Source organism: Pleurodeles waltl, chromosome 2_2 (assembly GCF_031143425.1).
Source record: "Pleurodeles waltl isolate 20211129_DDA chromosome 2_2, aPleWal1.hap1.20221129, whole genome shotgun sequence".
Taxonomy (NCBI): domain Eukaryota; kingdom Metazoa; phylum Chordata; class Amphibia; order Caudata; family Salamandridae; genus Pleurodeles; species Pleurodeles waltl.
The window spans coordinates 503030493-503051609 of NC_090439.1; the positions used below are offsets into that span (position 1 = coordinate 503030493).

The 21117-nt window shown below is 39.8% G+C and overlaps 1 protein-coding gene across 1 annotated transcript in view; it reads left to right on the plus strand.

Annotated features, from left to right (window-relative positions):
• Positions 1-21117, plus strand: part of MIB1 (MIB E3 ubiquitin protein ligase 1) — a 345878-nt gene that overhangs the window by 70770 nt on the left and 253991 nt on the right. Inside the window, exon 3 of the mRNA XM_069220006.1 lies at positions 6404-6533. Coding sequence (XP_069076107.1) covers positions 6404-6533 — 130 coding nt within the window. The remainder of the gene's footprint in view (positions 1-6403; positions 6534-21117) is intronic.

The following is a 21117-nucleotide window of genomic DNA, read 5'->3' on the forward strand; positions in this document are numbered from 1 at the left end:
AATGTTTGCCATGAGATTAAAGGTTTTGCAAAATCATCCTGGTTAGACAGTTTATTAGCAAAGGAAGGCGGAGTATGCAAAGTTTTACAGGCCCAACATTGTTGTACCTTTATCCCAGATAATAGTAAGGAGATTCATATCGAACATGACAAAGCTGAAACATGACCTGAAAGAGACGAATGTCTGGGAATCAATAGGTAAAGGATTTTCACATGTTGGATCATGGTTAGGAAATTTAGGAAAGGGAATTGTGAGAATGAACCTGAAAGATGTATTGATTGTGACTGTGTGCATTATTGTGGCACTTGGACTTTACAAAGCATATCATTTTAGCTAAGACTAAACAGTTGGGTTGGGGAGGGGGAAAGATTGAAATTAAAGAAATGAGGAGCAGTTATTATAAGAATCTGAAGAGATTTGAGAATTTCGGTAGACCAAGACCCTCATGTTATCAAACAACCAGGCTTTGAGTTGTCTCATTGTAAATGGGAGTGTCCTTTTTGTGACTTCATAAATTGCTGGCAGAGGAGGGATTGTTAGAATGCAAATGTTGGTAATGATTTAGTGACACAGAAGTCAGCATTACGTGACTTTATATTTGCTTTTAAAAGCCTAACTGAGATCCACAAATATATATTTTAAAGTGTGCTTGTTTTGTTTGATGGTTGGCATTGTGCCTACCATAAGTGGACATCGTGCTTACCATGGCAGACATTGTGCCTTGACATATTTCTAAAATGCTAACCTAATTTATAACAATGTTTGAGAATAAGTAATACTTACATTGAAACCTGAAATTAGCAATATGATAGTCATTAGATTTGCTGGCAGACTAAACTTACTGATGACATGCTGCAGTATTCTAGGCACTGTAGTGGTGAAATTGAATTGAAGCAGAAAAAGGAATGGCGTTGCAAATTAAATCTGCCGAAGCAGGAACACAGAATCTTTAAGGTATGGTGAATACTAGTAAGATGCATGGTATGCAACAGCAGGGTGTAACTGCGTCTCAAATCAGAGGTAGATGATGTGGTGTTCAAGCAGATCAGAGTGGTAATGTAGTTGACATGCAGTCGATGAAGGAAATGTTTCCATGTCATGCTTTACGGAAATCTCAGACATTGGCGACGAGAGTGTCGGTACAGTAATGTGAATAATTCGGTGCAGAATGGTGGTGTTGAACAGACGGTGGACAGTGGTCAGGTTCAAATTCAGATACCAATGTTTGAGAGTAATCAATCATTAGAATGAATTATGAGTGGAAAATAATTATGATTATGCTGATTTATGAGTTATTACTTAAGTTACGTGTGCAGAAAAATAAATGCACGTCTCAATCATATTTAACATAGTTAACCGAGATTGCAATTAATATTGAAATGCTTTGCATATTTCATAATATATTATTAATGGGATACATTCATGACTTTTCTTATATTGTGTGTTTTATTAGTGGAAATATAAATTTCCTGAATTTCTTTTGTTCACGTAAGTAGGCCTGATGTTTCATATTTGCAGCAGTAATGAAAAAGTTGAATCATTTCTTTTCCCTTAACCTGATTTTTTTTCCATTAGGTTGTTTAACATGTTTAGCAAAGAGTTCTCTGGTATTATGTGTAAGCTTTTGACCTCGGATCTGGGACATCGAGAGCTGGAGAACTGGAAGATAAACCAGACCTGATTGTTTAATTATCCAGTCATGTGAAAGGAGATAACTGTTGTGAGCGATGGGAAGATTCTGGAATGTATCAACTAATGTACAGAGTTGCTACTTATTGCCTGTGTCACACGAAAGGAGAGATGAATTCGCACCTACCCTGAGAGAATCTGGAGATGTTGCAAACCTAATGGGCGTTCTAAATTTCAGTGGATAATTGTCGTTTTAGGAAATATGGTTCTATACAGTGGACTAATCAAATTGCATTGGACATTTCTAGTTGGGCAGAGACTTTTGCAACTTTTAGTTAGAAAGTTCCCTCACTACTTTTTGTATTGTTATTACCCCTTGAATCTACGTTAACTTGTCCCATACATGCTCCTGATGTGCAGTTCGTGTTCTGCACTTTCCCCTGATGATGTTTCTGCTGTATCTGACATGTTTTGCACTTAAACCTGACCTGTAAGCTGTTTCCGGGAGATTTATAAAATTATGATGTTGTTTGTACCCTTGTCTTATTTTAAATAGTTTAGCATGTTTGATTTTTATTAGTCTAATCTAGCCCGAGATAGATGATTTTCTAAATTATTTTTCTCTTCTTTTCCTTTTTGCTTTTGCCCACGTTAGCCCGTTCCCACACATGCTCTTGCTAATTTGTGATAATAGGGAAAACCATCCTCATAAAATTGATGTATTGATCTCTGAATATTGACTGATGTCACCATCTAATAATTTGACATCGCTTTCTGTTGCCCAAATCATATAATTACTTGTGTGTAGTTATTCTGGAATGTTTAATGGTATTGATATTGAGTAGATTAAACTTGTTTTGCAGATTTGGTCAGTTATGGTTTTCATGTATCTTTAGAACTTTGTTTTGTACACTATTTACGTGACTTTGGCTTTGTGGTTATAATAAAGCTTTGAAACTTTTCATTGATTGGAGTTTTGTTTCCATGGACAGATTGGTTATGGTGTTTAAATTTGTTTTTTTTATTAATCGAGATTTGAGTGAATGTGTTTGGTTTTACCACTTTCTTCACTGGGTCCAAAGATTCCATCAACCTTGGTGCGAGCATTTTCAAATCCTGACCTAGAGGAGAAAACGCACTCACTTGCTTCCTTCAACAAGTTGTCACCATATTTTTGTTGCAGGTCATTTCTATATTGCTAAAACTATAAGCTTTGACAATTCCACCATGCACAGAGTTGTTGGCTAAACCTAGGTGTGGCTGAAGACTTCAGATACTGGGCCCTTTTTTTTTTTTTTCAGCTAGAAATGGCCCCTTACTTTCTTGTTGGTTGCTCACCCATGTGCTTTTCCACAGCCTGCTCTGTTGCTCATGCTGTCCAACCTTTCCCTCTGTGTTTCTTCCCCACCTGTGCCCCCCTCTCTCCACTCTTCTCCTCATTCTATGAGGCAACATGGCTTCCCTCCTGCCATGTTGGTTCGCCTCCCCACCCCTTGAAAAATTCTTGTCCTGTGTTGATTATTATGCAGCTCTACTGTTTCTGGCTGCCGTAAGCTGCACGAGGAAGTTGTTAGTGCAGAATTATTTTTCTGTGTTGTAGCTTTATAGTGGGGCCATTTGTCTAATAGTGCCATGTTGCACCTTCACAGAGGCTTTTATACATTTTCATTTGGGTGGGTGGATTCAGTTAATTGTTGGTTGGGGTTTCAAAGGCTGCTTAAGTGTGTTATGGACATGTGAATAGTGTTTCAGGTTTCCTGAATGGGTGCTGACTTCTCTGGTACACGTGAGAGATTTTGACAGAACTAGGTAGTTGGCTGTCTGAAATACTATTTGCCAAAGGTAAGAGACGTTAGAAGCCTTTTATCAAGTTTGATACTGTTATTTACTGCCATTAAGAACTTTGGCTCATGATCCTTAAGTGACAAAGGTACTGCTGGTTCTGTATTAACCACTCTTTCCTCCAGATATGGCAGCTTTACATGACTTTTTTTCATTCTCTGCTTGCTTTACATAGGGCTGTAGAAGTTTATTTTGTTCTTGTCAGATTGTAGCAAAACACCTGCTCATTATACTGAATATTTAATGATGTGTTTGTAGAGACACAGGCACTTCAAGGTCTTTGTTAATTATGAGGTCGTTTTTAGTGAGACTTTCTATGTCTTTCTTCCATATGTGTGGTTTAACAGCGCTGTGTAAGTGGGAAGTCAGTACTGGTGCCTTGGGGATTGTGGCAATTAAGGCTTTGGTGTATGGTTGCTGCATTTATGTCCTCTTCTGATAAGTCTACTTTTTCGTGTTTCATTGTAGTCACTGATTTGAGTTGTTCTGACATATGCTGTCTATTTCAGGGCTGAGAATCTTTCAAAACTCCATCTTTTATTGCAGGGAAGAATATTTATTCACATGAACATCTATACTGTTTCAAAAAACAATAGAAGTCCAAAAATGGTTATATTATCCCTTAGTGTGGCAGTATTTTGCTTCAGTACTGCTTGTTCAATTTTAGGGATGCTGCCCCTAACTCAGTGTATCTTCTTGGTGGTGTCTTAAAGAAAGTTAGGTAAGGTTTGGGTATTTATAGAAACTGACTCCTTCCCATTTATTGGTTCATGATCCATTTGTGTTTCTATATCTCAAAAATAATTCTTCCAATTTTCATATGGTTTGGTTCCGTCATTCAATCTCGTCCTTTAGGTTGGCTTAGCCTGCATGTGTTCCTTCTCTCGAACAGTGTTCTTGACGGGATAGTTTTGTACAATAGTATGTTAATGTCCATTTACCCAAATGTGAGTCTTTGTTTGCTCTTCTACCTTGTGTGGCTTAAGGCTGTGGTTGAAAAATCTTTGTTGGTTATTGCTCCTGAGCCCTTGTTCCCCGACAGAGTGTGCCTAAAAGATTCAAGCTGTCTAAGTGTGCTCCTAAGTGGGAGTAACAGAATTCTGCAGTTAGCCAAGTTTTATTTATTTATTTATTTTATTTTAACTAGGATATAACTCGGGCCCATTTTTAGGTCTCCCCTTCAAACAGTGTTTAGCTTTCTGTTGTCAAAGATCAGATGTGTTCATTACCAGTTTTTATATGTGCTGTTAGCTCAGCCAGTTGGGTATCAGTGGTTATTTTACTTATCAATCTCATTTGCTTGCTGTTTGTTCTATAGTTTTCCTTCCACTTCTTGTGTTTGACCCTCCTGTAGAGCACAGCTTCTTTACCATCCTTGATGGCTTTGTATTTTTCCTCAACTTGCATCATGGAACAGTTTTTTTCCTTTTACTTTGAGCACTCCATGGCAGTGCACATGGTGTGCTTTTTTGCCTCTCATGTCCGTCTGCTTGTCTCTGTGTCCCTAACTGTGCCATGCTGCTTTTTGTGCATTTTATTGTGAAATTCCACCGCAAGTCTTCGTTGATTTCTGCCTCTCCCTGCCCACTGAAGTTCTTCATAGTACCCTTGACTTGCTTTCTCCTCTTTTTTTTTTTTTTTTTTTTTTTTTTAAATTTCCATTTTGGTTTGTTTTATTAGTTGTTTTGGAAATGCTTAGCACCTGCCGTTTGCTACTGGGTCCCTTCTTCTGTAGCAGTGTGCTTTGGCTCACTTTCTATTTATTTATTTTTTAAATGTGGCTGCAAGACTAGGATCAAATTAAATTTTTTAAAAAGCCTATATTGGTGCCGCAGCATCATGATTCATGTGGGTTGCTTTGCTAATGGGCCCGCTAATGCTGTTCAAAGGCAAGACCTATTTGCTTTGCCTGTTCTTGTTTCTTGTGCTTTTTTATTATTGCTTTAGGCATGGACATAGTTTTGCTTCTTCATAGAGTAGTCTGCCTGAAACATGCTGGGCTAAGTGTCATTGGGTTGACATTCTCCATCTAGTTGCTAAGGTGCCCTGGCAATAGCTTAAAACAGATGGCTGGGTCTTCCATTGGGGTGTGAATTTTGCTTATGAGTTGGTGTTTTGGCATTTGAGTATGCAATTGCTATTTTGCTCTAAATTTCAGAGATAGGTGATTTTCTGAATATTGATTTGTTTGTTCAAGATTTTTTGTGGCTTGAGTATGCAGTGCCTGAACTTTGAGATCAGTCTAGATTGAAGACGGTTGTGGAGAGTAGTTTATTTCGGTGCCATTACATACCCACTTACAGATACCATGGTGTGAACCTTACAGTTACACTGATAATGGCAAATGATTTCAGTTCATTGTGCATGTGTGATTGCTTGTACTATTCTATAGAATCTGCAGTGAGAGGGCCCTAATGGTCCATTGTCCATGCATATTTGGTCATTGTGGTCCCTTTTGAATTCTCTCTCTAATAGGTTAACGTCTTTGGTCTAATAATAAACATGTTTTCACTGAAGTCTGTTAGCTATTACATAGTCTCTCAATCAGGTTGTTCTTGTATGCTGTTTTTATGCCTTTGATTTAGATAATGTGCTGTGCAGGAACCTACGGTTTGCTAGCTTGTATCACATAATTTTGCTGTCCATGCTTGTGCTCTTGAAGGCTTTCAAACCACGCTTACAGGTTTCCTTTAAAAAAAAAAAAAAAAAAAAAATCAGCAGTTGATACATTTCAATCTCATTGCATAATTCTCTGCAATAAACATATATACAACTGGATGAATCTAATGCTGTGTACATTGTTAGGGATTGCAGGGCACTGGGTATGACCAACTAGTGCAATTTCTTCTGCTGCTCGTCCAGCCAAAATGTATGACCAATGAAGACCGATTGAATAAAATTCAATCATACTGTGCTTGTATTTTAATTTTAGAGTGCTGCTAGAATCTCGACGAAAATCAAAGAAAATAACAGCAAGAGGGATATTTGCTGGTGGCAGAGTGGTGCGAGGAGTTGATTGGCAATGGGAGGATCAAGATGGTGGAAATGGGCGGAGAGGAAAGGTAAGAATACATTAAATAGTCAAGTTAAGTAAGACCACTTTACAGATCTTTTTTGCTCTGATTATTGATGAACATTTTGTCCCTTCAAAACTTGGTGGATTTTACAGCTTTAGGCGAGCTTAAAATGCATGTGCTGTGTGGCAATTTCAGTCTATGCACATTGAGAGGTTTGAGCTGGTCGTTAGGAAGGCAATATCATTTATTTTTGTAAGCTAATCAAATGGCTACCTATCTGCTTTTCACTGTAACTGTTATAACAGTGAATTGAATTTTTTTTCTTTCTTTGCATTGTTAATCATATTGCTAGTTACAGACCCCACCATTTTGAAGGAACAAATTGAAAAAGGTTGTTAGGACATGGAGGTTTACCATTTTTGACAAATAATGTACAGAGGTTGTCACAGTTATTTAGCAAATAGAGCTGCAACTGAATGATACTGCAAACCCCTTTATCCCTTTAACATACATTGCTTATTGGGTTGTATACTTTCATGGAACATTCTTGGATGAAAGGGGGCACATCCAACAAACCCATAGTCCGTTTTACAGTATTGAGTTTATTTAAAGGGGTCATTTTCCTCAATCATGTTTGGTTGTAGTAATTCAGTGAAGGTCCTATATTTTCTGAAATTATTGGAGACTCCCTTTCCCTTGTAAATTACTTTTCTGGCATCCATGTGCTGCCATAGACCACCAACAAAGTTTAGAGAGCTGTAATGGCAAACGTTAGTTGCAGCAAGCAGTGTTAGATTACTTCTAAATAAGTCAGCTTTCTTAAGTATACAGAAGTGGACACGGTTAAAATGTAGTCTCATGAGGCGAAACCTGGACCATTTATTTTGTGATAGATTGATGGTACACATCCTGTACAAAGTTCACACTAATATTCCACTGGGATAATCCCGGGTTCCTTATCTGCGGTTTGCCCCTGTACACTTTAAAACCTTTTTTTAAATAAAGACCTTTGACTATGTGAGGGGATAACTGTGGAGAGTTCTCAGAGTCCAAGTACAGATGGGGGATCACTAACTCTTTCTAGGTCTCCCTTCTAGAAGTCAACCAGGGGATTCTCCTGACTTTATCTAATGCTAAGCAATGCTTTGGAATTGCTTTTGTAAAATGGGCTTCAAGTTTTCGCCGGGCTCTTAGCCATTATATTAAAGGTTGAATGTTAATGTAATCTTTGACAAAACCCAGCCCCACCTCAGCATGGCAACAGCGCAGGGAGCCTTCGATTAAAACTATTGTCACTCATTTGTATGGAGCTAACGCCAGTGTATCCCCAGAGTCCAGCTCCAAAAAAAAACGCCAGCAGTCCTTTACTTTTGTAAATCTGAACAGTTTCCTTAACTGGTTTATGACCAAGCCTATGGGTGAACTGAAACACTGTGCTAGCCGAATTCTTAAGTTAGAGTGATCTAATTTTTAGCTAACATTTTCAGTTAATGGCTAAATCAAATGGAATTCTCAAATATGTAAAATTGGGAACTTTGGCTACCTCTTTACCTGAGGTTGTAAAATTCAGGTATTTAGTACATGTGGGACCACATTTCATGAAAAAAAGATTTAGAAAAGTTTGTCTTCAGACCCAGTCCGGACATAAGTGTTAAAAGCAGCCACCAGTGATTGTAGTCCGCTGGCATTTCTAGCTATTAGAACCATGTTATCTGCATACAGGAGAACTGGGTTAGAGAGGGAGCTTATCTTAGCCATATATACGTCCCTCCTAGACAAAAAATCCTCCATGTCATTAATATACAGTACAATAAAAGGTTGAAGACACACCCTAGCTGTACTCCAACACAAGCATTTATTTTAGGGGATAAATGGCCCTCTTTCCTGTATCAAATCTTAGCTGATATTTCCCAGTGTTACCTGTGTAATAGCTCCACAATAAACCTGTCGCACCCCATGCCTTCCATGATGTTCCAGAACTTGGGCCTTTGTGCTGTATCTTAGGCAGAGGTGAGAACTATAAAGGCTAAGTGCACAGTTTCTCTCTTAACTTCCACACATTTTTGCGTGATGAGGTCAAGATTAAGGCTTTGGTCCAACGTGCCAACTTCTGGTCGGAATCCTAGCTGTACATCGGACAAAACCTTGTTCTTGTGCCCATGCTTCAAGTTTTAACAGTATCACTCTGCACAATCAGTCACATTATTAGATCCTGACACTTCCTTATTATCAGCTTGTTGGGAACACAACTTTATAAGTGGATACATCAAACTTGAATAAGAAGCTTGAGGGACCTGCAAAGCATTTTTGTACTCTTTAATGTGTAGCTGTAAAGCTGGATGTCTGCGGCATCTGTTTTCTGTACCCAGTTGTTAAGATCTAATTGTTTAGGATGGAGAATATGTAATAAACTAAGAATATACCAGGTTGGAATGGTAACCGAGATGCACTCATATGAAATCATGGTATCCCTCTGATGCCGAGATCCATGGTATTGTGGTTAGGTGAAATATTAAGCTATGAGGCTGTTGGGCCATCGCACACCTGAAGGTGACATACTTCATTATAGGGCTTTGTGCTTACTTATGTGAGGGTGTATCCCAAGATTGATTCATCTGATTAGCAGGAGCTCCTGTGAGTTATACCTGTTGTTCTTATGCAAAATTAAATTATCTCTTAAGTGTCCTAATAGTATAGAGGAACAAGAAAGGGGGAGGGATCATTAATATTAACTATGGATAAACTTGCAACTTTATTTTGGCTGCCAGTTGATGGCAGTAAAATTTTAGGGGACTATTTCAACCCTAATGAAAGCTCAACATATTTGAGCCCTCTTGATAAACCCTTCCCGGGTTTAGAGCTTTCTCCAAAACAAGAGCCCCTTAACAGCCTCCCTAATCTTACTGTCTATGTTTCACACATTTCCCTCTTTTTTCCTCCTATCCGAAGAAACTTTTTAGGTTGAGCGTTGGCGTTCGACCTGGTGTACACTTAAGTATACTCATACTGTGGAAGGAAGTAATTTTATTCTTTGGTTGCAGTGTCCTTTAAAAACTGATGCTTGATAGTGGTCAGTTATGCCTTTTTCTCCCTCCTATTTCTGTTTCAGAGCAGTGACCTACTACTGTATAGTTCCTTTTGGTTTCTTTAGCTGTTGCTGTTACGGACTCTCTAGGGCCCTTATCTGCCAGCAGTAACGACATTACACACAGGGCATTGCTTATCTCCTTTATTAGGCCATGAATCTTCTCAGGCTGCTCTGCTAACTTCATTAGAGCTTTGTTGGAATGGGAGGCAAAATTGCTTGTCTATTTTGTCGTTGTGTTTTCACACCAGTTTGCTATCTGCAATCCGTGAGCCTGTCGAGTTCTGATAAGATAAACATTTCAAGATCTTCATTTCATGAACATTTTATTCATGTCCTAGTTTCACTGAAGAATGTCACGTTTTCCTTGATTTTGTGTATTTCATCTCAGTGTTTTACAGTAATACCCCTCCCTGATCGTCTAAATGTGTACATGGTTGCATCACGGATGTCATTGCCAATTTGTGTAATTACCTGTTTTCTTCTGTCATGATTGAAGCGCTTATAAAAAGAAACAGTCTCCTCCGTTTAGAGTATTAATGCTTCTGTATGTGACATGGTTACTGTTGAGAAGAATCACTGATGCTAAAGGGATTACAATATTTAAATGTGTATATATGTTATTTTTGTTGAATCGATTTCACACTTTCTCAGATGTATAAAAGCGACTATTTAACAGAATTATTGATGATGCTAAGACATTTAAATTGCACTTTAGTGGCAATACATGTTTCAGCTGTAGAACTTAAAAAAAAATGGTACATGGTTCTAACCCGAGAAGAGGTGGACAGATTATAACAACTCTCACATTTATACAAAATGGATACTCATTCGTGAGAAAGAGAGTGCAATTAGCTTGACTATAATTTCACCAGGTAGCATCTTCTATAGCATTTCCATGCTTTATAAATTCTTTGCATGTTGTCTTTATGTCATGTCCGATAGGCACACATTACTGGAAAACTTTGCTACATAAATGCATGCACATGGGGCTGTGGCAGTGTGCAATCTGTTGTAAATAATTAACCACTGCTAATTAAATGATTTTAAAAGAATAAAATACATTCCACTAATATAAGCAATCAGTTAAAGGGAATAATTGACATAACCATTTATAGGCAAAGCCTGCCAAAAACTAGAATTTTTGTGTAATACGGAACGGAAGCTGAAGTTGATTTTCATTCTTAGATATACAATGAGCCACATCTTAGTTTCTGTCTTTGGCATTAACACAATGCACACACCACATCCATTGTACATTACAAATTCTTGACAGGACACATGTCACCCAGTTTGGTCAATGTTCTTGGCCGCCCTAGTGAGGGGAAACACGTCCTCCTAAAAGACACTACAATTCCATGAAGAGGACTTATTACGCTCCAGTTCTTTCTTGCTAATGCATGTCATCATAGGCCTGAAAATGCCAACCCCTGATGAGGATGTTGCCCAAATTCATCTCTGTGACACACATTTCCAACTCTGGGCTTTTCAATTGCACGATCTTTGGTATCAGGTGTGTTGTTAGTAAAGTACAATTAAACACTTCCTGGCTCAACTTCCAATACTTTCGGTTGGTTGTCAGAAAAAAGCCCAGGGCTGGAAATGTGGCACCTCGACAAACATAGAGCTACGTGGTAATCCACAACTCACTCAGAAATGTTTCTGCATAAACTCTCATAAATAAAGATGATAGTTTTTTTTTAGGTCAAGCGAATAAGCGCTCTGACGTGTTGTACACGCCCATCACCACCACTCATTCATGGGCTTGACTTTCAAAAATTCTTTATCATCATTGGTAAATGCTTTACGTGTGTCCCTCCTTAGTGCCGTTTTGTTACCGCCTTGGCCATCGACTCTGTTACATAGATAATTGCACGTCTGCCGATACGTTTGACTGCATGCAAGCTTTTTTTTCATTTTGTGTCTCTCGCTCGTTGCGGCCCTGGCTTTTGAATTGATTTGCTTATATCAACTGTTTTACTTTTCATTTTCAATTTATGTGGCAAGAAAAGTCCAGTTAGGAATTTACAACGCTAATAGCTCTAACTCGAGCGCAAACAAGACCTGTTGCGTTGCAAATGTTTGTTCTCTCTGTTAGTAGTTTTCCCCTTAAACAGTTTGCTTCAAGATTGGGTAAGGTTGGTTGCTGTAACTGGGACACTGTTACCAGCAGTTACCTTTTTGCCGATCGAGTGGCGTGACATACTGTTTATTCCCAGCTTAATATGAGTAGACGTGACCCTGTTACAAGCCCTCTAATTACGTGTTTTCTATTTGTCAAAGTCCTGTCATATTTGTGTAATTTACCAATAATTGCCAGCAAGGCTTGGTCTGTTCAATTCACGTTAAAGCAGGAACCTCTCTAGTTTAACTACAGTGGTATGCTTTTCCTTGCTAAGAAGTGCAAACTATTGAGCTGCTTTTATTTTTATTTTTTTACTTTGGTACGTATAATGAGGAATCCTCACCACAACAGTTTCCCCCTCTTTCTTGTGACGCTACTAGGGTTCCGAAAATGGCTGATATATAATAATTGCTCCAGACAGGTGACAGACCTCAATGATTGTTCATAACATACTTGGGTCAATCCATGTTATGTGAAGGCATAGGTTATGTGGAGAAGATAGAGATGACAAGGAAAAATAAAAGCTCTGTCTTGTTTGGCATTTCATATGGTGCAGAGGTAACTCCCAAGGAGCAGCAAAGTGCTTTGCAAGAACCCTATATTGTAGCTGGGCATGTCAGACATCAGGCGGTGTATCTAGACTAGTATAGAGTTTGGGATTTGGTTATGTCTGGACAACAGAAATTAGGGTGGGGGTAGTGGGAGGATTAATTGAGAAACTAATCAACAGTACCAGTGGAATTTACATTATATGTATTCACAGTATGTACTTACTATTTCGGCCACAAGGAGATTGATTAACTTGCTTCACAGGGTTTCTTGGTGAAGTGCCATAGCTGCTTATCAAGGGTGACAGCTCAGTACCTAACATCTCCACCTATCTTAGTCTGTCCACATTGGGCCTGGCATCCAGTGGGAGGCTCATTGTAAATACAGTGTACTTATAAACACGATCCAACAGGTAGCACAAGCTCAGCTACGTGCTGTTTTGTGATGACCCATAGCCCAGTCATTGGTTACTCTGACACATTTGTAGATAGTTCTGAATTTACCGTACTGACGGGATTCCAGAGGCTCTGTCCCACACGCCTGCTTTCCCATGTCCATTGAAATGTGTATTCAGTTTCGATTGCAATGGTAGTGCTGTACTGCTCTGGATGAAGCAGGTCACCTTAATAATACAGCAGAAACAGTTGTTAAGTTTCATATACTTTAGGAATTGCCTTCCCAATGGTGGAAGGAGTCACTCCCCTGATCTTCATTCCCAGTTCAGGCACACATATAGTTATGCCTCACTATGAATGTTTCTACTGCAGGATCTTCATATAGTTTTTGCCAAGCCTTTACTAGCATTCAAAGTTAAGAGCTAGCCTGTTGGTGCAACAGGTTTTTCATGTTTCAAGTAGTAGATACTGCATCTCTGTACCTGAAGAAATGTATAGCATTAGTGCTCTTGCGTTCTCTGTTTGTTTTGTCAAGTTATTGCAAACTGCCAAAGCCTTACGTAGTTGATTTACATTTATGTTTGTGCTTTTATCGGTAGCTATTCAGCGTGCATAAACTCTGAGAGGCGCATGATCAGAGAATGAGATTTATCGGACCATCAAGAGATTTGACACTTCAAAAGCAGCGCTTCTGTCGCCGCTTTTGGTGTGTTGTATGAGGCTAGGTACGAGGTTTGGCACACAGTCCTTCAAATTTGCTTAGCCTGTTGGCTTTTTGAATGTGGTCTCTTACTTACCTTCTCATCATTACCAAGGAAAAGACTTCCTTGAAAATGATTCAAGAATATTTATAGAACATACATTGCCCCTTAGGGGTGTCCTAGAACATGCTGAAGTATAGTCCAGCAGCTCTTAACCTTGTGTTAGGTTGCAGCTTACCATACAGTGCAGCTGCTTGGTTTGCTGAAAACATCTTGTGGACTTTCAGAAAGTTGACCTAGGAATGCATTCCTCCCATTAATTATTATTGGCATTGTGGTTTGTATCTCACATTTTCTGGCTTTTGTATTTGCTGGCTCTATTTGCTTTGGAATCTCCAGGTTGAGTTTGTCCCTTCTGTTGCCTAAATCGTGTTTACTGTATCCTTCCACGAACTGCCTTTCTGTAAACAGGTCTATAAATCTTATCTTGTCTCATTTGCTGTGCATTCAAAGGCTGAGGTCAAATGTCGAGCGCTGTCTTCTGAGGGTGCCTGTTTACTTTTCTTTCTCTGGCTTCAAAGTGAGAGGATTTATGTGACAATCTTGCTGGGTACTGGGGTTGGGGGAAAAGGTTTATTCCCAGCATACAACAACATTTAAATGAACTATGTAAGAATTCAGAATATATCAGAATTAGTAACACAAATGAAGCACATTTTTTGGTATTTCTGAAGTGTGTTAGAAACACATACTTTAAAATGATCAGAACAAATCATAATGCTAGGTGATGCAATTTCCACACATTTTGGTTTGTGCACTGTATAGTGTTATTAGTCAAACTGTATGTCTGTGCAAATGTAATGGTCATTTCAATTGAAAATGTGTTGTCTACAGTGGCATTGCACTACCATACCATGCATAGTGCACTCTACGGCCACTCCACTCTACACCACTGCACTCTGCTGTGCACCACTCCACTCTTCGTCATTGCACTCTGCCACTTCCCACTACGCCTCTCTGCTCTGCCCTGTACTACTCTACTTTATGCCAAGGCACTCTTCACCACTCCACTCTAAGCCGCTGCACTCTTCGTCACTGCAGCCTACACCATTCCAGTCTAGGCCATACCACTCTACCCTGCAGAACTACTTTCTATGCCACTGTACTCTACGCCTCTCTACAACACTGCTCTCTACGTCACTACACTCTCCGCCAATGCACTTTACTCTGTAACACTCAGCTCTAAGCCCCTGCACTCTAGGCCGAACCAGTGTCCCCTCCCTATTCTATTCTACTCTGCACCATTGCACTCTATACCACTTTCTTGTAGCCCATTACACTCTATGCCACTCTATTCAACTGCACCTACCCTGCTTCACTCTACTCTATTCTTAACCACTGCACTTTATGCCAATGCACTCTGCACCAATCTACTCCGCTCCACTGCACTCTGCGCCACACTGCTCCACTGCACTCTGCGCCACTCCATGCCACTGCGACACTACACTCTGCGCCACTCTACTCCACTCTGTGCCACTCTGTTCTGCACTACTCCACTCTGCTGCTCCACTCTGTGCCACTCTACTCTGCACTACACTTTGTGCCACTCCACTGTACTCCACTTTACTGTGCTCCACTTGGCGCCACTCTACAAGAATCCACTCTGTGCCGCTCCACTCTGTGTCACAGGACTCTACGCCACAATAGTCTACTCTGCGCCACTCTATGCCACTGCACTCTGTGCCACTCTATTTTGCGCCACTGCCCTTTGCATCACTCAACTCGGCGCCACTCCGCTACATTCTGCTATGTACCACTCTAATCTACGCAACTGCATTCTATAAGGCTACATTGTATGTCTCTGAATTCAATGCCACTGCACTCTGCCACTCTACGCCAATAACACTCTTCCACTCCACTCTAACACCCTACTCCACTCTTCACCATTCCACTCTACAACACTCCACACAACTCTCCTGTACACCACTAACTTTTAGCCATGCTGAGCTCTTCTTTGATTATTTGAACCACAAAACTACACACAAAAAAACAGAAACAATTATTAATCAAACAAATACACAGATGATTATTTTTTTTAATAATTCACAAACAAAAATTCTAAATTTTAACTTTAGTGGGAATGATGGAGTTTTTCTGTATTACACTCAATATTTTTTGATGCAGTTGCACTGCTACCACGAATCAATCCGAGTATACTAATATAATTTGTAGCCTCCAGTTTCAAAATCCTTCCCCTTTACAGAACGCTTTAAAATGTTCAGTTTTACATTGTGCTTTCTTTATATACACTTTATTCATCTGTTAATAGTTAATTTTCTAAGTAGTGATGAACCACCTAAGTATGGTTGCTCCCCCCTAAGCTCCCCCGGTCCCCAAATGACAAGTTAAGATCTACTTGTGAAGACCATTCCATTGAAGTAAGAACACAGACCGGTTTCCTAATTTCCACTTTCAACCCCTGTACAGTCTTAGTGATATCATTTTCCTGACGACGTAGTATAAAACGTTGCTCTGTTTATCTTTTTTTTTTTTTTATTTCATGCGACTAAAGTACCATAGTTAATATATTTTCTAATTTCCCCTTTTTTTAGGTAACTAGAGTTCTTTTGAAAAACATGCCGACATTTATAAGCATTGTCCCTTATGGTCTCGGCCGTCAGTCTCAGTTTATTTCTTAATTTCCTGAGTCTGTCCTTTTAAAGTGAAATCCTGTATTCGTTGTGGGGGGGTAGAGGTGTCAGATTTTTGGAAAAATAATTTGTACTGTGCAAATTGTTCTACCAGAGGCGCCTTCTCGTGTTTGTATGTTCAATGTGTGTTACTCTCGCGCCTCAGAGGATGTTTGAACTTCACTGTCCAGTGGCGCCTTTTTTCATAGTCAAGTTAGTAACATTTCAAGCTTTTGAATTAAGCCAGCTGTCGTATTGACTAAGACTCTTGAAGCAGGCTGTTAGCTGATTAACAGATTTTACTTGTCATTTGTGATTAGCAGTACCCAGCTAGCTCGCCTCTAATGGAGGGACACCAATAATTAGTTTTCTCTTTACACGTGTCGTTCTTATGGTTTATATAAATGCTGTTCTGTTCGTGCTGCTTTGAGGTGGTACCATATTTAACCAGCTTGAAAATGTTTTTTTTTTTAGCAGACAAGCAAATGAAGGTGATTAATTGAAGCTGCCACGTGTTCCTGTTTCGACTGCTAGAATATATCTAATAACAGGGAAACAAAGCATTCTTTTGTAGGAGTGGGTTATACTGCTGCAGGCACCGTACATATGGGATTCGAGTGTTAATAAGGATTTTTTTTTACTTCGAGAAAACTCGTCTGGCTGGACTTGCTTGAACTAATTTTAAATTGCCAACCCAATCCCTCTAATTCTACGTGTACCTGGGGAATATTCCACTTTTAGAAATAATTGGGGTGAGAGTAGATTTTTAAGCTGTATGAGGAAACACAAATGGATGGATGATTGAGAATTACTAGGTGGCATCAGTGCGCATTAGATTAAATATAGCAGAACCTGGGATTTGGGATGAACCAGCTAAGCCTTATAATTTCGTAGTGCTTATCCCAGGCCATATTTTCCCACACACTTAAATGAAGGAGTGCTGAAGGACTAAAGGTAAATTTGTGGTGGTGTTTTCAGCATGCAGACTAGAAAGTGTTTGTGGTCCGTTAATAGCTTGACAATCTAGCACCACAAGGAGACATATTCTAACACCAAACAGAAGTCAAGTAAGTTAAAATAAAAAAATAAAAAAAAATAATGGCAGCAATCACCTCTATAAATATGACTGATTTAGCAAATGCTTAAATGGGTATTGGGCAAGAACAACTTAACCAGGTCTCTGAAGTATGTGAAAAATACTTAATCTGTGCAAAACATTAAAAAAAAAAAAAAATGGATCGTATTTTAATGCTTGTTTCTTCCTTGTGAAAAACGTATACCATATGAACTTGTACTTGCACATTAACACATTAAAATATGCCAGTCTACGGTGCGAGCAAATTTATCTTGCTCCCCAAATGGACATTTGAGTGCTGTTAAAAAAACAAAAACAAAAAAACGAAAAAAACATGTATGGTCACATCACTTTTAAAATGTGTAATTTAAATAGGTTTTAGAAGAATACGTTCTCTATCAAATATGTTAACATCTCCCATTGTCCGTTGATCAACTTATTCAATTTTAATCGAGAAATTAAAAGCAATTTCTCTTTGTTTTATTTTCATCCATTGATGCAAGTTGCCTTTGAGCATGCTTTTAAAAATGGGCCATGAATGGTGTGGCAAAGACGGTGGCTGTTTTACAGGCACCTTTTACCTTTCCTCCGACCAAGCCAGCCAAACTGCAGCTTGCAGTCTCAGAAATGAGTTGGGGACTGCAGAAATCAGAACCTCAGGCCCTGACAACAGAAACCGTGGCAATACATGTCTGACAGGTGTTACCCGCTTGAGACTGCAGGAGTGCTTGAAATGGGCAGAACACAAGATGGCAGCCATAATGATTTGGGCTCGTCTCTAGGCCTAGATGCAGAGGCATGGATGGCTGACAGACCCGCCAATGCAGGCTGTAGACCCCCATTTTGCCTACTTTGTGTTGAACAGAACTGCTTCCAGGAATGCAGGTACTTAGAAGTGGCCTAGTCTGATACTGGAGCTGAGCTCAAGTGGGCCCATGGAAGTGGTGGGCATGCTTGTTCCTCCTCTGCACCTGGGGATAGCATCAGCATCTTCTCGGATTTATAGCCCTAGGATTCCAGGGTGGTCCTCTGGAGGGAAAAGATGCACCAGTGCAGCTTGTGGCCACTGGAACTCCTACAGAAATTACATTAAGTCCTCAAACAATGGAGGTGAATAATGCCCAATTGGGCAACCTAAGCTGGGGAGTCACTGGAACAGCTGCAGTGCAGAGGCAGTGCTCGGGACTGGACCCAGAATCAAGATGGGGGCGAGTCTGACAGTGAGCGGTAAGCAGGCTACTAGAGGGATAAGGAGTGGTAAGAGTCCCGAAAAGGCTGCCGGAAGTGAGCATGGTGCAAACTCACCAAAGAAATGGTGCAGTGGGGACCCTGACTTTGTGAGCAATGTGATTCTGAATGTGGGAGAAGCTCAGGGGAAGAACACATGTACTGTATGTGATCTAATACAGTGACGCAAAGCCCTGAATCAGCTTACAGGAAGGGAGACAGTGGCATGCATTTAAAGAAAGGACTGTCACCCCATGGGGCCAAGCATTACTGAAAGCGTTGTCAGCAAGACAGTGAAGGCTTCCTCATCATATGAGGTAGCAGGGCTATTGCCACTTAGCTAGCTGAGGGACTTGTAGATCGTGTAGGAAAAAGGAAACCACTGCTGGCATGAATAAAGGATCAGAGCAACTCTCCTAGAAAAAATAAAGTTGGCAAAGCCACTGTGCCTGAAAGGCGAAACACACAGCTACAATGACATCCTGTAAAAGAGGCACCTGTAGGAAGAAAGAGGTCCATTCAGAATAAAGTGGCTTATGAGAACAGAAGACCGAGATTGCGTAACGTTGGAGGATCCCAAAACGTGTGTACACTGCAAGATGGCTATAGCAAAAGAGCTCAAAGACAACACTATAAAAGATCTACTGCTAAAAATCCCAAACCTCTAGTGGTAAGCAAGACAGTACTAAGCGTGAGAACAGAAATTACTCCTAAAGAGACAGCTTATCAGAAAATGCAGAAGATCTCATTACCAGACGGGTCATGCCAAAATTGTTTAAAGAAGTAAGGGAGGACACCAGTGCAGTCCAGAACGACCTCACACAGGACATCACAGGATTAAAAAATAATTTAATAATATGTGACGAAGACTCTACTCTAGAAGAAACAGGAGATCATAGTTCAGAAGAGCAAGAATTATTGAAACAAGTTCTCCGGCTGCAGGACCAAAATTTAGAACTCCAAGGGAAGTTAGAAGAGATAGAAAGCAGGTCAAGAAGACCTAAAATCTCATTAGAGAAATATCAAACAAAATAGGAAACCAAGAACAGGAAAGCATTCTGCAAACCTTGTCAATCCTGGCTAGGTCTAGACTTCGAGGAAATCTAATTGGACAGAACTCAAACAGCAATAGGCTACAACAATAACACAAGTGCCCTAGATCCTTTGATGAGGAGCGATAAATACAACATAAAAGAAAGCAGTATGAACACAGTGCAGGAGAAAAGAGAACTTTAATATGAGTGACTGAGGGTATCTCTTTTTGTACATTTCTCCATAATATGTTTACAGAAAAGACTCCTTAATCACTTTACAGAAAGATGTGCCTTTAAAGAGGTGACAGACTTCTTAGAACACAGAAAACTCTGTATAGGTAGGGACACCCAGTGGCAGCTGATTTTTATCTGGAATATCAATATCAGCTCAAGTTGCAAAGAGAGGTTAAGCAGATCTTAGGAGTCCAGGTAGGGAATTTGAGAAGGAGGAGTCAAACACAATTGCACGCCCTCCATATACTGAAAAGAGAATGATGTAATATTGTGTGTCAAGAGATCAAACCGCTTTGCCTAAATCATGCCTACTGGGCCTTCGCAATGGAAATATCAATAGGCCATGCAAAGGGCAAATGCAAACAGGAGTTTCCAGAAACACTGGGCATAGAGACTGTAGAGAGTGTAGATGGAAACAATAGTACCTGGAGTGTAAGGATGCCGAAGTACATCATTCACATGGCTGGGGATTATGAGATAATATGATTAGCCCAGGAGAAGGAGAGTTTCATAGGATATAACTATGGTAGTGAAAGTAAATTACCTTACAAAGAAGTTAAGCATGGGACATTTGAATGACATAGGGGCTGGAGAGAGCTCTATTAGAGAAGGCTCAGTGAGTTAAGATCAGTACATTTCTTGACTTTATTTTCAATGTTCCACAGTGTAGGAAAACAGTATATGAGGATAAGTGTAGAGGCCAAACACACACACACACTCTAGGCACAGAGACAAACATCAACTTCGAACTGTGGTGGAAACATTGAAAAAACATAATTAGTCTGAATGAGCTGGATCCCAATTCTCCAGTCAACTGGCAAGCAGTACTTATTGTGTTGTACAGCATGGAGGAAGATATCTGCCTTGTGCAGGAGACTCTTTTCCCAAATAATTGGTATAGAATGAGATTGAAGACATTCCTGGACAGTTTTGCTTTTTCAAGGGAAAAAAGGGGGGCCTGGGAGTCTTGGCAGAAACACCCATATGCAGGAGCTGCTCAGCAGATATGGAAAGACATGAAAGGTAGAGTCCAAGTTATAGTATTAAAACCCAGAGACACATCTCACACACTTAAGTCAATTTATGCTCTAAATGATTCCCAAGTAATCTTGAATGAGACAATTACTGATCTACTGAGAGTAACAGAAGGGGATCTTACTATAGGAGTGGGCCCGAACTTCGTTATGGACAACTACAGGGATCGATTATTACAAAGGGTAAACCAAACAGGCTCTCTATCAGAAACCAGGTACGAAACGCTTTGATAGGTGGGTCTAGATGATATCTAACAAATGCAACACCCAAGAGAAATAGACTATGTGTTTTATTCAGCTGCCTGGAGAACATCCTTAAGACAAAACCTTTCACATGTATCTTGAGCATTAGTGCAAAAGATCCAAACCATACATTTTGTCCATGTTACCATCTCCGATCATGCACCCATTCAGCTAGATATTCATGTAGACGGACAGAGCGGGGAGAAATTGGTTTACGACCGAATGAAAGCCGTTGTG